The sequence below is a fragment of the Canis aureus genome, chromosome 4 (assembly GCF_053574225.1).
Source record: "Canis aureus isolate CA01 chromosome 4, VMU_Caureus_v.1.0, whole genome shotgun sequence".
Taxonomy (NCBI): domain Eukaryota; kingdom Metazoa; phylum Chordata; class Mammalia; order Carnivora; family Canidae; genus Canis; species Canis aureus.
This window is the reverse complement of record NC_135614.1, coordinates 75,257,940-75,274,590: the sequence shown is the minus strand read 5'-3', so window position 1 is coordinate 75,274,590 and position 16,651 is coordinate 75,257,940. Positions and strand designations below refer to the sequence as shown.

The window sequence follows — 16,651 nt, the reverse complement described above, 5'->3', positions numbered from 1 at the left end:
ATGTTGGAATAAAATTCAACTAAGAATTTTTTTTATTTTTTTAAATTTATCTTATTATTATTTTTTTCAACTAAGAATTTATATTCAGGAAAACTATCCTTTGAAAATGAGGGTGAGGGGCACCTAACTGGCTCAGTCAGAAGAGCATGTTACTCTTGATCTCGGAGTTGTGAGTTTGAGCCCTATGTAAGGTGTAGAGATTGCCTAAATGAGGAATACTTTTTAAAAAAGAAAAGAAAATGAAGGTGAGATAGACATTCCCTGACAGACAAGATTTGTTGGTAGTAGTCCTGACCTAAAATAAATACTAAAGAAAGCCCTTAGGCTGAAAGAAAATGGGAGCACACAGACACTCATCCACAGAAAAGATTGAAGAGAATTGGAACTGAGGATAGGTATAATGGACTATATACACAAATATGCATCAACTTGTAAATGGATCAACAATATGTATCTATTCAGAAGGAAGAATGAAGTACTAATTTCATGCACATAGATGAGCCTCAAAAACAGCATGATGCATGAAAGAATCACAAAAGACTACTATGTTGTATGAATCCAATTATATGAAATTTCTAGAAGAGGCAAAAGACATAGAGATCAAACGAAGGTCAGTTATTACCTGAGACAGGGTGAGAGCAGGCACTGATTGCCACCAGCCATGGAGAAACATTTTGGGGTTGGTGGATATCTTCTAAAACTGGATTTTGATCGTGATTACATAACTGTAAATTTACTAAAACTTCATCAGACTGTGTAATTGCATGGTTGAATGTGTGGTATGCCAATTATACCTTAATACAGTGGTAAAAAATGTTAACAGTGCCTGTTTCTGAGTAGTGTGAATGGAGACAATTTTCATTTTCTTTTTGCTTCTATTGCATTTTCTAGACTGATTACCTAAACATCTATTATGGTTGGAATAAAAGACAACATTAAAAGTAAATTTTTAAACAATAACAACTATATTTAAAATACTTTTGAAGCAAAAACTCTCCCTCGACACACATAGACACCCCCCCCCACACACACACACCTAGCAGGAATCCCAGTAAACAATACTCTATCAGAGTGTAATTTAGCTAAGTATATACTCTTTTATCGCACTTGGGAATTTAATATGGTAGTTATTTTGGGTCTTAGGATAAGGGTGTTCAGATGTGACTTTCTTTTCCTACAGAAAAATCCATCAACAGAATAACATTACATCAGCTGATGCCATGCCACCAAATTATACTCAGACTTTTTGAGGGTCCTTATGAGACCTGCAATAGAACAGGCAATGAATTTAAGTATGAAATGTCTTAATTGAGCCAAAGCTGATATTAGCTACTTGTAAAGGCTAGCAGCCTGCCTTAAATGTTCCCCCTTTTTTTGCAGATGCTGTTGAGATATATTTTATAAAGAGTATCAGTGCATATCAAGCAACACTGGGCCCAGCAGATTATGAAACACTGACAACTATTGAAGAATTTTGCAAATGGCTTGTCCAAAATGGCGAAAAACAGGTAAATATGAAAAAGTAAATCAACAAGAGGCAGTGTGATCTTTGGCAAGATCCTTAGCCTTCATAGTGTTCATTTATATATGTAAATATATATATATATATAAAATTTATATTATGACTGTTCAGACATGGCTTTATTTTCCTACAGAAAAATCCATACCTTTCATCAACTGATGAAACTGATACCATCAAATTATATCTCAGACTTTTTGAGATTCCTTATGAGACCTGCAATGAGAACAGGCAATGAATATATATATATATATATATATATATATATATATATATATATTCATTATTATACATTAACTATCATTAATTATATATATATGAATAACTATAATTATTGAACTTAAGCTTGGAATTTTACTCTTCACAGAACCACATTACTTAGGTGACACATCACAACTGCCTGACCTGGTGGGTTGCGTCAGTGTGATGTAGAACATCTCCTCCATAGAATAATGGAATAAAACTGACATGCTCCTTCAGAATTGCCAGAATGATTTTAAAACACTTTTCTTTAATTCATTCCCTAGGAGGCTTACAGACTGCTAAAGGCTTCACTGAAGTCTCAGGTCATCAGTTATGGTGACTGCAGTGAAAAAGTGGCCGAAACTTTTTACAACATGGGCAGGATCTGCTTCGCCAAAGGAGAGCTCAGAAAGGCCATTCAGCTGTTACAGAAGGTGAATGCTGGCAGCCTTTTACATGTTCTCCTGGGCCTGTAAGCACAATGTGAAGAGTAATACGTGTGGTGTGGGGGGATTATTTTCCCTTTCTTTCCCTCCTCTCCCCTTCCGCTCCCCTCTCCTCCCGTCCCCTTTCCTCCTGTCCTCTCTCCTCCCCTCCCCTCCCTTTTGCTTCCCTCTCCTTCTTTCCTTCCTTCGCTTTTTCCTTACTTTACTATTCCTTTTGATTTTTTAAGTAAAGCAAAAATTCCATTTCTTAGATGTGCTGAGGGAGAACATGATACAGAGACTTTTGTTGTGTCCATGCTGGGCCAGCCTCTTAAAAGAGTAACAACATCACAATGTTGGAATCTAGGTATGGCAGTGGCAGAGTATGAAAGCACCCAACGTTGGGCGGTCAAGAACACCTTGTGTAAACCATTCTTGCCCAAATACTGATACCTTCCCAGGGGGCTCAGACAACCCTGGACGTTCACATCCTGTAGTAGGATCTGGCAAGAGGTGAGACCAAACCACGGTTCAGCTAGTCAGTATTCTGACAGACCAAGGCTAAAGACAAGGTCAGATCGGTAGGGATGTCTCTACATAAAATCTAAGTTTATTCAATGTCAGAGAAAAAGTTGGTGAAGCTCAACCAATACTCATGTGAGCAGAGGGAGGAGTCGAAAGCAATCCACATGTGTACATTGGCAAACAACAGGTTTGGAGAGATTTTATCTCATTTCAGGTTAACTAAATGTAATCAGGAAATAAGTATGAAGATAGTAAATAATGGGAGAAAGGGGGCCTTATTTTGAAGATTCTGAGAAAAAGAAAACCTTATGAAATAAGTTACAGGGATCAGAAGACTGTCTTCAAGGGAAGCATGAACATAGGGATGGGAGCAGAAAAACCTATAAGGACAGAAAACTTTACAGTGAAAGAATGACTATCTGAGTCCAAAAGATGAGATGAGATTCAAGAGTGAAATAACCGATTTCAGAGAACAACAAATCCAATAGAATTCAAAGCTACGTGGAAAATAGGGAAGACTGTCTTAATGTGTCACAGTGATGGTGAGCACATCTCCCAAATCTAAAATCGCAACAGAGTCAATAAAAATCAAAACAAAAATGAAACAGACTAACAAAATCAGATTCCTGAGCCTCACCTCAGACCATTACATCACAAGTTCTAAGAGGTGTGTTTAGAATCTGTGCTTTTAATACTTCTAGAGATATAATATCCTGTCAGTTTAAAGAATCAAAGATTGATAATGCAGATTTGAAAAGCTGTCCTGCAATGCAGAGAGAAGGGAAAGAGGGAGGCAAAGTAGAGATTTACCTGAAGAATTGTGTGTATTCCTGAAAAAGAACTAGAATACTTGGAATAGAAACAGTAATCAAAGAAGTCATTGAGAGCAACTTTTCTGAAATGAAAAACAACAACAACAACAAAACCAACCCAGCATACATATTGTACACAAGATGAAAAGCGAGCCCAATCTAGATTTTACCTGGCCATGGATGTCTGATGGCACAGCTACATCTTCCATTTGGAATAGTGATTCAACTTGGGGATTTAGGATTCTGTAAGGTAGGTAGGGGCTGCAGCTTTGCTATCAGCTTTTATCCTTAGGGCTTTAGACACATCAATGTCCCAGCCCAGAAAGGAGGTGGGAACTAGAAGGGCATGCTGACAGTCAGGCTGTCGTTTTGAGGTTGGAACACCTTCCTCATGCTGGGTATCCATCAGTGGGATGCTGGAAGTTTCTGAATTAGCCTAAGTTAATAGATGCTGTTCTGGGGATTGGAAACTACTCCCGGAGCTAAAAAGAAGGCAAGAAATCTCACCAAAAGTTGATGCTGTGAGGAAACTCCTTTGGCAGATAGAATAGAGCATAAAGAGGGTGACACTTTTGGCTAACTTTTTTCTTGGGCAGTTCACGTTTCATGTTAAAAGGAATCAAAGTTAAATGTAGTAGGGTGGAGGTGAGAAAAGACAAACCTTAAAAATTATAATCTTGTGATGGAATAATTTTTATTTGCATACCATAAACTATACATATTTTGAAGTGTACAGTTTGATCAGTTTTGACATCTTGACCCATGAAACTATTACCACAATCAAGATCATGAATATATCAGTCACCCCCAAAAGTTTCCCCATGTCCCTTTGTAATTATTCAGTTCCACCCCTCCCCCAAAGCCACCCCCAGGCAATAACTGGTTTGCTTTGTCACTGTAGACACATTAGCATTTTCTACGATTTTATATAAGTAGAATCCTATAGTTAAATCATTCTTTCACCATAATTATTTTGAGACTTATCCATATTATTGTGTGTATCCATGGTTTACTCTTACTGCTGAGTACTACACTATGTGGACAACATGATTTTTTTTTATCCATTCACCTGATGATGAACATTTGACTGTTTCCAGTTTGAATTTATTATGGATAAAACTATGAATATTCATGTACAAATGTTTGTATGGAGATACACTTTCTTCTCTTGGCTCGGTCCTTAGGAGTACAATGGCTAAGTAATATGATGGGTGTATGTTTACCTTTACACAAAACTGCCAAAATTTTGGAAAATAGTTGCATCATGTATTCCTCCCAGCAGGGTCTGAGAATTCAGTTTCTCCACATCTTTGTCAGGAGTTTACGTGGCCAGTGCTTTTAATTGTAGCCACCCTAATAAGTATGGAGTGGTGTCTCATTGTGTTTACTAAGATATTTTTTAAGGTATTTATTTACTTATTTGAGAGAGAGAGAGCGAGCAAGAGCACAAGTCGGGAGAGAGACAGAGGAAGAGAGAGAATCCCAAGCAGACTCTGTGCTGAGTACAGAGCCCACACAGAACTCAGTCTCATGATCCATGAGATCAAGACCTGAGCCAAAATCACAAGTTGGATATTTAACCTACTGTGCCACTCAGGCGCCCCTCATTGTGGTTTTGTGTTTATCTTGTGTATCTTTCCTTGTATTTATTTCTAATTTTATCTTCTTGGGTGAAGTGTTGATCCAAATCTGCTCATTTTTCATTAGTTCTTTGCTTTCTTATGATTGACTTTTAAAAGTTCTTCATATACCCTAACCATGCTGTGTCCAATGCCTGTGGACTTGTATATGACTCTTTTAATATTGTAAAGATGCTGATATACAATTTTTGTGTGTTTATATGAACACATGTTCCTAGTTCAAGTCCTAAATGATGATATAAAGCGAAAAAAAATTAGAGTTCTTCATATATTCTAGGTACAAGTTCTTTATCAGATATGATTTGGAAATATTTTCTCTCAGTCTGCAGTTTGTCTTTTCATTTGCTTAACAAATGTCTTTTGAAGAGCATAAATTTTAAAATTTAATGAAGTTCAGTTTATCATTTTGTTCTTTTATGGGTTATGCTTTTGATGTTTTATGTAGGAAATCTTTGCCTAAAAAAGTCACAAAGATTTTTCTTCTTTGTTTTCTTTTGGATTTTTTTATAGTTTTAGGTTTAATATTTAGGTCTATGATCCACTTGAGTCAGTTTTCCTCTATGGTACTAGGACTGGATCTCAGTGAAATTAATTAATTAATTTTGCATATGGATATCCGGTTCTAGCATTATTTTTATTGAAAAGACATTCTTTTCTCTACTTTATTATCTTTGTACCTTTGTCAAAAATCAGTTTGTGGGGCACCTGGGTGGCTCAGTGGTTGAGCGTCTGCCTTTGGCTCAGGTCATGATCTGGGAGTCGTGGGATAGAGTCCCAGGAGGGAGCCTGCTTTTCCCCTCTGCCTATGTCTCTGATTCTCTATGTCTCTCATGAATAAAAAATAAAATAAAATAATATAAAGTCTTAAAAAAATCTGTGTGTGTGTATGTATATGTGGATTTATTTATGGACTCTTTTCTATCCCACTGATTGTTTTTTCTTTTTAAAGTAGGCTCCACATCCAACATAGGGCTTGAACTCATGACCCTGAGTTCAAGAGATGCATGCTCTACCAAATGAGGAAGCCAGGCACCCCCTGTTTTTCTATCTTGATGCCAATACCTTGCTGTCTTGATTATTGTAGCTTTAAAACAGGTCCTGAAATTAGGTAGTGTTAGTTTTCCAACTTTGTCCTTCTTTTTTAGTGTTATTCTGAGTATTCTAGGTTCTTTGCATTTCCATAGGAATTTTAGAATCGCCATGTCAGTTTCTCCAAAAACACAGGTTGGGATTTGGATTGAATTCCACTGAATGTATAGATCAGCTTGGGAAGAATTAACATCTTAACGGTCTTGAGCTTTTTACTCATAAACACATGGTGTTCTTCTATTTATAGATCATCTAATTTCTCCCAATATTTTTTATAGTTTTCAATGTACAGATCTTCTGCATCTTTTCTTAGTTTTATTCATACTGACTTCATATTTTTGATGCTATTTTAAATGTATCATATACGGATTTCAATTTCTGATTATTGATGCTAGTATAGAAATAAAAGGGATTTATTAATATAATAATTTTGTGTCCATAACTTTGCTAAACTCACTTGTTCTAGTAGCTGTTCATAGATTCATCAGATTTTCTACATAGATGATCTTGTCATCTGCAAATAAAGTTTTACTTCTTTCATTCTGATTTGGATGCCTTTTATTTCTTGTCACATTGGCTAGAACATCTAGTACAATGTTGTATAGAATTAGTGAGAACAGGCAACCTTGTCTAATTCCTGTTTTCAGGGGGAAATAATTTAGTCTTTCATCAATTAAGTTTGATGTTATCTGTAGATTTTTTAAAAAATATTTTATTTATTTATTCATAGAGACACAGGCAGAGGGAGAAGCAGGCTCCATGCAGGGAGCCCAACGTGGGACTCGATCCCGGGTCTCCAGGATCACACCCCGGGCTGCAGGTGGCGCTAAACCTCTGCACCACCGGGGCTGCCAAGCTGTAGATTTTTTAATAGATGTTTTCTTAGGTTGAGGAGATTCCCTTTTACTCCTGGTTTGCTAAGGAGTTATTGTTGCTTTTAAATCAGGAATAGTTGTTGGATTTTATAAAATTGGGTTTTGGTATTATAAAAATTATTTTTCTGTACCTACTGCTATAATCCATGATTTTTAAGATTTTATTTATTTATTCATGAGAGACACAGAGAAAGGCAGAGACATAGGCAGAGGAAGAAGTAGGCTCCCTGCAGGGAGCCCGATGTGGGACTTGATCCTGGGACCCCGGGATCATGACCTGAGTCAAAGGCAGATGCTCAACCACTGAGCCACCCAGACACTTCAATCCATGATTTTTTGGGTCTATAATTCCTATCCCTGTGCTTTCAAGTTCATTGATTTTTTTTTTTTCTCCAATGTCAATCTCTTAACCCCATCTAGTGTATTCTTCCTTCAGATATTTTCATCTCCAGAAATTTGATTTGGGTCTTTAAAACAAAATGTTTTTCATGTCCTCAATTTTTTAAGCACATGAAATAAAGTTACAGTAATGGTCTTAATATGCTTTTCTGCTAATTCTAGTATCAAACCAGTTTGGGGTTGGTTTTTATTGATTTATCTCATATGGATCATACTTTTCTTATATGGATCATACTTTTCTTCTTTACATGCCTGGCAACCTTTGGATGCTAGACATTGTATATTTTGTGTTATTGGGTGTTGGATATTTTTTGTATTCCTATAAGTATTTTGAACTTTGTTCTGGATGTCAGTTACGGTTTGGTCCTTTTAGGTCTTGCCTTTTAAGACTCAGTAGATGAGACTAGAGCAGTATTTAGTCAAGGGCTAATTATCCGTGATTACTGAGGCAAAAAGCCTTCTGAGTACACCACCCAATGGTCCCCCCAAAATGAGGCTTTCTAGATTAGCTGGTTGGAACAGGCACTGTACCTAGCCCTGTGTAAGTGCCCAGTCCTGTTCCTGCCAGCCCCTTCAGTTGATGCTTTCCCCAGCTTTGGGCAGTTTTCTCACACAGATGTGCTAATTAGTACTCTGCTGAATAATTAAAGGAGACCCACTGCAGATATTTCTGGATCTTTTTCTGTGCAGCTGTCTCCTCTCTTTTACTCTGCTCTGAGAATCTCCTGGGACTCTCAGCTCTTTTTCCTCAATTCAGGGAGTCTGCTGAGCTTCAAGTTGTTCCTTTCCCTACATCATGGCCTGGAAATGCTCCTAAAGCAATAATCTGGGGGCAGTCATAGGATTTATATCACTTGTTGCCCTCTCTCAGGGACACTGCTCTTTGTTGGCTGATGTTCAGCGTCTTAAAGATTGTTACATATGTGTTTTCCTTCCTTCCTTCCTTCCTTCCTTCCTTCCTTCCTTCCTTCCTTCCTTCCTTCCTTCCTTCCTTCCTTCTCTCCTCCTCCTCCTCCTCCTCCTCCTCCTCCTCCTCCTCCTCCTCTTCTTCTTCTTCTTCTTCTTCTTCTTCTTTCTTCTTCTTTCTTCTTTCTTCTTCTTTCTTCTTCTTTCTTTTTCTTCTTCTTTCTTTTTCTTTCTTTCTTTCTTCTCTTCTTCTTCTTCTTCTTCTTCTTCTTCTTCTTCTTCTTCTTCTTCTTCTTCTTCTTCACTGTTTCAAGTGCAAGGGTAAATCGGATCCCTATTATTCCACCTTGATTGGAAAGAGAGGTCAGGAATACAATTTTAAATGGAAAACTACCTAAGAGTAAAGTGATACAGCATATTTAGGATCCATACACCAATTTCATTTATGTCCATCCATTTGGTCATAGCTATTTGGAAAATCCTCATGGCAGCCACTCCTGCAGCTATGTTTTGTCCCTGTTACTTGGGTGATCCATAGCCATATACAGCAGTGGTAGGTGCAATGAAATGGAATGATACACATAGACCCATGGGGGGTGTCCAGAGCCTTCAATTCAAGCTCCTTTGGGCACCTGGGTGGCTCAGTGGTTGAGCATCTGCTTTTGGCTCAGGTCATGATCCTGGGGTCCTGGGATCAAGTCCCACATTGGGCTCCCCACAGGAAGTCTGCTTCTCCCTCTGCCTGTGTCTGCCTCTCTCTGTGTCTCTCATGAATAAATAAAATCCTTAAAAAAAATTCAGGCTCCTTTTCCTTCTTGGTTGGGAACCAGGAGGAGATTCAGAAATTTGAAATGTAAACTCATGATATCTCAATTCCACTAGTGTTCTCCTGAGTTTGGTTTATAATGATGGGGCTTGCTATCTGATTCTCTTTAACTTATGTTTTTCAACTTACCTACAGTGTCTGATGATTCAAATCTTTTTATATGGAAGTGAGCACAGTAAAAGCAGAGACACAAAAGACCTCCTTACCTTGTTGCAGAGGTGAGTTCTGGCTCTGGTCATCAACCAGGTCATCTGTGTGGGTATGTGGATAGCATGGCCTTGCCCAGATTCTTTCAGCTAGGGGTGATCACCTCTGTTATTCTTGCTATTAAGGCAGAATGCCAACCTCTGCTATGGTTTTGGCCAAATCCTGTGGTGGTAACTAATTGATTTCTAGTAGTGTCTCAGAAACCAATGTTCTGAGGGTCTTCTGCAATAATATTTACTATTTATCATATCTCTTTCAATGCTGAACATTGGAACCAAATCCTACAAGAGAGTTTCTCAGCTGACAGCCTGTGACAGATCCAATATGGATTTCTATAAAGTAAATGGATACATTAAACTTGTTTTTTTCTTGCTGCATATATACAATCTTGGTCCTTCAATATAAGGCAAGATTTTGGGGTGGGGGACAGGATTTAATCTCCAACGTTAGTAATAAAAGAGTGTTTTGCACAGACTTGCCCCTTATTTATCTTTGGCATATCGTTGCTTTTTGTTCATCTCAGAATCATGTTGACCTTGAAATATTCTAAGAAAGAAGAGAATTAAAATTTGTTGGGTGTATACTAAGCGCCTATGACTGAGCTAGGTCCTAGCTGTGAAGTATTTAATCCTCAAAAATCTCCAATACAATAGCTCTCATTTGATGGAAGGGAGTCCAATGTTCTGCAAAGGAACTTGCCTAAATATACTTCATCTTGGAGTAAGTGGTGGCCCAAGCAAGTATGACTCTAAAGGCCATGTGCTTTTCTCCTTAAAGCCTCTAATAAGCCTCTAATTCTCCTGCTTCATCAGTATCCAGAAGGAGGTTCTCTAGCCTCTCTAGTAATGCCCATGTGAGGATGGTGTATAGGGAACTTTGCCCCCTACCTGCTAATGTGTATGAAAGTATATTTTCCTGGTCAAGAACTATATATAGGGACCCCTGGGTGGCTTAGCAGTTTAGCACCTGCCTTCAATCCAGGGTGTGATCCTGGAGTCCTAGGATCAAATCCCACATCAGGCTTCCTGCATAGAGCCTGCTTCTCCCTCTGTGTCTCTGTCTCTCTCTCTCTCCCTCTGTCTCTCATAATTAATAAATAAAATGTTTTTAAAAAGAGGGGGAAGGGACAGAGGGAGAGGAGAGGGAGAGAGAGAATCCCAAGTGGGATCCACACCCAGCACAGAGCCTGAGTTGGGGCTTGATCTCACTCCCCTGAGATCATGACCTAAGCTGAAATCAAGGGTCAGGTGCTTAACCTATTGAGCCACCCAGGTGCCCCCATAACAATATTAATAATATTGTGTAATTGTATAATAATACTGTACTGTAAAATACATATACTATTTCTAACCCACAAATAATCCTATTAGGGAGGTGTTTTTATCTCCCATGTGCAAGTGATAAAACAGAATCAGAAAGCTTGAATATTTTGTTTTAAATCACCTAGCTGGTAAGTATAGTGAGACTTAAACCCACATCTATCATATTTCAAAAATGCACTTCTTTTTTACTATGGAATGGGGATTCTCACTTTGATGAATTTGAGAATACATATGGAGACACCCGCTTAGCAGGGGAGCCTCTGGAGGTGCATTTTACATATGGAGGCACTGAGGGCTGATTTTTTTTTTTTTTTGAGGGCTGATATTTACAGAGGTGGAGCTGGAATTTGAAACTAGGTCTTTCTAACTCCAGATGTGGTCTTTGTAGGCAGTGTAGCCCACACTCTGAAGGCAGACTATCTGAATTTAAAACTCAGGTTCCAATCTCAGTTCCCTGACGTAGGCGAACCTTTCTTGGCCTTTATTTGTTTAAGAAAATAACAGTACCTTGCTCAAAAGGTAGGTTTTCTGAGAATAAGATTATATATAATACAGCATGCCTAGATCAAGTCCTGGCAGGTCTTGAATGCTCGGTGAATGTTGGAATAATCATAATGATGATAATGTTAATCTTTCTGAGATGCTGGAGGTAATAGGTCTGAATGTTTAAATGAGAAGCTTTTGTGTAGCATGCAACTATTATTATTTTATTTTACAAATAATGAGTAAAGAGCATACCTGACTGGATTCATCCCTGTTAGCTTAACCTGCCTCTGTCACTTACTAAGTATGTGGCCTTGGGAAAATCATTTAACCATCTTGAACTTTGGTTTCTCCATCATTAAAATAGATAATAGTATACCACATAAAGTTGTTGTGGGTTTTAAATAAAATAATGTCTAGGACATGCATAGGATCAAGCCTGGAAGACTTGTGTGCTCGCTCAGTCAGTGTTTGCAACACAGCCTTCACTCCCCCTTCTCCCTCAAACCTGGAGCTAAAGTTCTACTCAGCTTGTATTTAAAAAGAGAAATTAGGGAGCAGCTGGAGTGAATGTACTTCCTTGGTAGCCTGTGGTTTTCCTTCCCCGTCTTTCACCGTTCCTTGTTTCTTGTCCATGGTTTGAAAAGAATCAGAGGAAGAGCAGAAATTAGGAGGGGCTGGTATAACCTAATTCAGACCCCAGGTAGTATGAATTTCTTTAGGCACGTGGAGACTAATTCTCTCTGTAAATGACAATGAGCCCAGGACCTGCCAAGAAAATCGAGATAAAGAGGAACAGTCTTTTGGAGGACTCTGCTGCAGGAGAAGTTGAGTCAGTAGAGGTTTTTCTTCCACCAAAACAAGCCCATATCTCATTCCTCAAGAAGTGCTGAGCAAAGCCATAGGAGTAGCTGCCAAAGCCCAGATGTAAAAAAAAAAAAAAATTAAAAAACCAGTACAAGAATTGTTCTCTTTGCTTGAGCATCTCACTGGAATGATCAATCCCAGATGTCCTGGAACTCGGCGAGTTTTCCAATGAGCTCTTGTGCTTTTTACCCCACCTCCTATGGAAACCCAGTGACAACATCACTGGACATTCATTGCCAGGAGCCCCAATTCTTGGCTTTTAAAGCCTCTGCAAAGAAGTGAAAGCAGAAATGGCCCCTTGATTTCAAGGAGTTGATTGTAAGGTTAGATGACAGTTGCAATCCTCAAGTCAGATTTTAGTGTATTGAAAAGGCACAGAAAATCTCAGATTTTGGAGTAAACTTGTACCTAAATCACAAATGTACTTCAGTTTTAATTACTTACATATCAGGCTCCTTCTAAGTACTAAATACTAATATTTTTAAGATAGAGTCCTTTCAGAAAAGCAAACACACATGACTAGATGACTAGTGTAGTAAAGCATTAATAGAAATGTGAACAAAGAGGACAAGTAATAAATTGGGAGACTAGAAATATGGGTGGAAACTGTGTATACACTGGGGGCAGGTCGCTGAGTCTTCAAAGAAAAGTAAGATATCAGCAGGAAGCAGAGAAGCCAGAGGAGGGCATTTCAAGTAGCATGAACAAAAAGCACAGTGGCATGGAGAGAGTTGATATTTCTGAGGAAACACAAGGTACATGAGTAAGAACATGCTGGACATGAGTTTGGAAAGATAAATTAGGGTGAGATTATGGGCTATTTTATGTGCCATGCTAAGGAGTTTAGAACTTAGTAGACAGAAGTATTTTAACAAGATACAACATGATAGATTATTGGCTTTACGACATTAACTCTGACAGCAGTGAGAGGATAGATGGGACGTAGGGTGATTTTAGAAGCAGGGAGATCAGTTAGGAGGCAGATACAACAGTCCAAGGTGGACGTGTTGGGAGCCCTAATTATCTAAAGCCATAATAGGAGGAAAGTGGAGAGGATGGATTGAGAAACAATTTGTGATCTATTCTAATAAGACCTTAGAGCCAATTAGATGTGAGATGTAATAGAGGCAGGAGTCATAGGAGACTTTGAAGTTTCTAGCTTGGACATTTGGGTGAATGGTAGTGCTACTAAATGAAATAGTGTTGACAAGTGGAGATCATCCTGGAGGATGTCTAGAGGGTATGAGGAAGATGATGATTTCTATTTTGGATGTATTAAGTTTGAGGTACCCACAATGCATCCACTAGACAATGTCTAGTAGGCTCAATGGTTCAGGAGCTCAAGGACATAGATTCTGAAGTGAGGGGAATGGATCAAAAACCCGTGAAATATGTATATATGAAATGAAAGGCTTAGGAGAAAACATTTGTACTTATTTTAGAGATAATATATGCAATATTATTTGGAATAAAAACAGGGCTCAAATTTAAGCTTTCTCATTTGCTGTGAGACTTCTTATGTCTTCCTTCCTTCATCTAAAAAAGTGTGAAGGGGCACCTGACTGGCTCAGTTAGTAGAGTATATGACTCTTGATTTAGGGGTTGTGAGCTTGAGTTCCATGTTGGATGTGGAAACTTAAAAATTTTTAAAAATAATCTTAAAAATGTGAATAATAAGAATTCTGTTTTCATTGCTTTACTTAATATATGGCACTCGTAAGCTTCTGTAACTGTTAATTGTTGTAATTACTATTATTGTGTTATTTGGGAGTCATGCAGACATTTGTCTTCCTTGTAGATTTTATTTTTAAAAATTTATTTATTTACTTATGGAGCATGGGCAAGAGGGGGGACAAGCAGAGAGAGGGACCAGCAGACTCCGTGCTGAGCTGGGAGCCCAATGCAGGGCTCCATCTTATGAACCTGAGATCATGACCTGAGCTGAAATCAAGAGTCAGAGGCTTAACTGACTGAGCCACTCAGGCAACCCTTAGACTTTTTTAAATAATATCAAAACAGTAGAAAAAAACTCAAATGTCCACCGGTAGGAGCACCAGTACACGTTTATGGTCAATATAACGAGTCCATGTTTATAATCGTGTATATGGTCATTCGAAAGCATGAAGTAGAGCTTTGGAGAGTTATAGAGATATATTGCAGATATATTATTAGTGGTAAAACATGAAAAGTACATATTAGTGAGTATCATATATAGTATAACCCATAAATATATATAAATATGTAGTTTGTAAAGGTAACAGTAACTATCTCTGGGACATAAGATTGTGGAGGGCTTTCAACTTCTATGTTATATATTTGTGCTGTTGACTTTTTTACATAACAAATATGTATTATATCTGTAATAATAAAAAAGATACATTTTTAAAGAGTATGGCATGTGTGTCAAATATTAAGAGACAGTGTAATGTAGTGTTAAGAGAATGTACTATAGTCAGATACCAGCTCTTATTTATTAGCTATCTGACCTCGAACAAGTCACTTTACTCCTCAGTTTCCTTATCTGTAAAAAATCTATAAAATGTGACTAAATTAATGGAAGTAAAACTGCTCAGAAAGAGGCCTGATAGAGGCCTATGTGCTACTTAGAGGTGGTGCTGATGATGACGCTGATGATGATAGGAGGAAGAGGACCACTAAGAAGCCAATATGCTGGCAAATAGAGAATCGCCACTGACATTCGAGCAAGCTGTATTGGTAGAGCAGATTTTTGAGATTACCCCAATAATCCAGCACCTAATTAAACACCTCCCCAAATCAGGAACTCACTCATCACCTGTCGAAGTGGCCCTTTCCTATACTGAACAGTTCTAATTGTTAGAAGAGTATAAGAGTCAAGGTCATGGACATTAGAGTCAGACTGACTTGTGCTGGAATCCAGGCTCTGCCATTTTCTGTGTGTCACGAGGCAAGTTATCCTAAGCCTCGATTTCCTCCAGTGAGGACCAGAATAGTATTTATAATATGGAAACATAATGAAGAACAAATGAGCCTTTTACATAATGCCCTTAGCACAGTGTCTGGCTTATGGTCAATAAACACTAGCTCAATAAATAAATATTCAATAAATACTAGCTAGTTTTACAACTCGAACTAGTCATCTAGACATATTGGAAGTATGACTATGGTGCATCAACTTCATTTTTGTTATTTTTAAACATTTCTAGGACAGCCGCTTGCCAAAGAGCTATTTCGGTTATTTCTTTTGATGGGTCTTCAGATATAGAAGCCAGCAGGAGCAGCAAGGAAAACCATCCTTTTCTCTTCCCAAGAGGGGGGAGAAGGAATGCCCATTGATTAGTGGTCTGCTGTCCCCTCGGTCATGTGAAGACAGAACAGCCTCTTCTGGGCTGAGGGGGTGCTGGGGGGTGGGGGTGGGGCGAAAGCCAAGGGACGTAGGATTGGGAGCAATTCTGGCCAGAGAGGAGTGCGTCAAGGGAGAGGGTAGATGAGGTGCGCGGTCAGCCAGGCCAGGCTTGGGCAGGACCTCAGTGATGAAATTATGCTCCGCTGGCTGGTTTTCCGGATGCGGCCCTCCTGTTCTTTTCCTATCACTTATCAGTGAATATTCCAACGCTGCTTCTACAGAACCAGAGGGGAGAATATTCAGGCAAACCTCGGTGTATGAGTCATGAGAAGCAACTCTGCTCTTGTGTCCTGGTGCCAGGTCAGGGGTTCTACAATCTACAGCCTCTGTCATGTCCACAGAAATGGATTGATAGGAGGATACAGTGTGGAACAGGGCAAGGAGAGCAGACAGTTTTCATCTCGTGGACCCACTCTATTAGTGGTTTCCTAGAGTGATGCTTGCTTGACATTCCAGGGCATCAAGGGCTTCGTGGAGCTGATTTATTCGTATTGTCGTGGAGTCTGGGTGGGGGGAAGGCTGAGCCACTGCCACAGATCTGCTACTTGGGCATAGCGACACGAGCAGTGTACTTTGAGCGGAGGCACCTCATGTGTGAGGCCCGGCTCTGCCATGAAATAGCTACATGACCCTTGGTCGCCTATACATTGTTTCCTCATCTTCACTCATTTCTTCAACAATTATCTCTGTGAGCACCTATTAAATGCTGGGTGCGGTTCAAGAAGTGGGCGCTAATAAAGTTAAACTCGGTCATGACTCTTAAGACAACAATCAAGTAGGAGAGGCAACTAAGAAGAAATGATGAAAAGATGAATGAGTCCTGTAGTAGAAATCTCAGTGCAGTGCAGGTGGGAAGGAGAGACAGTCTAAGAAAGCTGGAAAAAGACTTCACTGAGAGGGTTACATCTGAGTTGTTTTTTGAAGGGCGAGTAACAGTTCATCCAGGTGGAGAAGAGAAACCATTCCAGGAAGAAGGAACTGTCTATGCAAAGGCCCTGAGGTATGACAGAGGACATCGTATCAAAGCAATGGTAAGTTCTTTATGGCTGCCATACACAGTAGCATTTTCTGGAGGGTATTGTAAGGGTTGCTGATTGCAAGGGATGTTGCACTGCCTACATGGAGGAG

The 16,651-nt window shown here is 39.0% G+C and overlaps 2 protein-coding genes across 10 annotated transcripts in view; one reads left to right on the top strand and one right to left on the bottom strand.

Annotated features, from left to right (window-relative positions):
• RAD1 (RAD1 checkpoint DNA exonuclease) overlaps nt 1-16,651 on the bottom strand; it is a 61,148-nt gene that overhangs the window by 16,906 nt on the left and 27,591 nt on the right. For 2 of the 4 annotated variants that reach the window (XR_013378658.1, XR_013378659.1), the window contains exon 7: nt 1,668-1,735. The exons of 1 other annotated variant lie outside the window; for it this stretch is intronic. The gene's annotated coding sequence lies outside the window, so the exon portion shown is untranslated. Of the gene's footprint in view, nt 1-1,074; nt 1,266-1,667; nt 1,736-16,651 lie in introns of those variants that run through there. One more of the 4 variants, XR_013378657.1, reaches the window with a different exon arrangement.
• Nucleotides 1-16,651, top strand: part of TTC23L (tetratricopeptide repeat domain 23 like) — a 59,385-nt gene that overhangs the window by 38,682 nt on the left and 4,052 nt on the right. For 5 of the 6 annotated variants that reach the window (XM_077896276.1, XM_077896279.1, XM_077896280.1 and 2 more), the window contains 4 exons: nt 1,381-1,508; nt 2,047-2,196; nt 9,395-9,477; nt 16,448-16,554. In XM_077896276.1, coding sequence (XP_077752402.1) covers nt 1,381-1,508; nt 2,047-2,196; nt 9,395-9,477; nt 16,448-16,529 — 443 coding nt within the window. In that variant the 3' untranslated portion in view covers nt 16,530-16,554. The remainder of the gene's footprint in view (nt 1-1,380; nt 1,509-2,046; nt 2,197-9,394; nt 9,478-16,447; nt 16,555-16,651) is intronic. The other variant, XR_013378656.1, reaches the window with a different exon arrangement.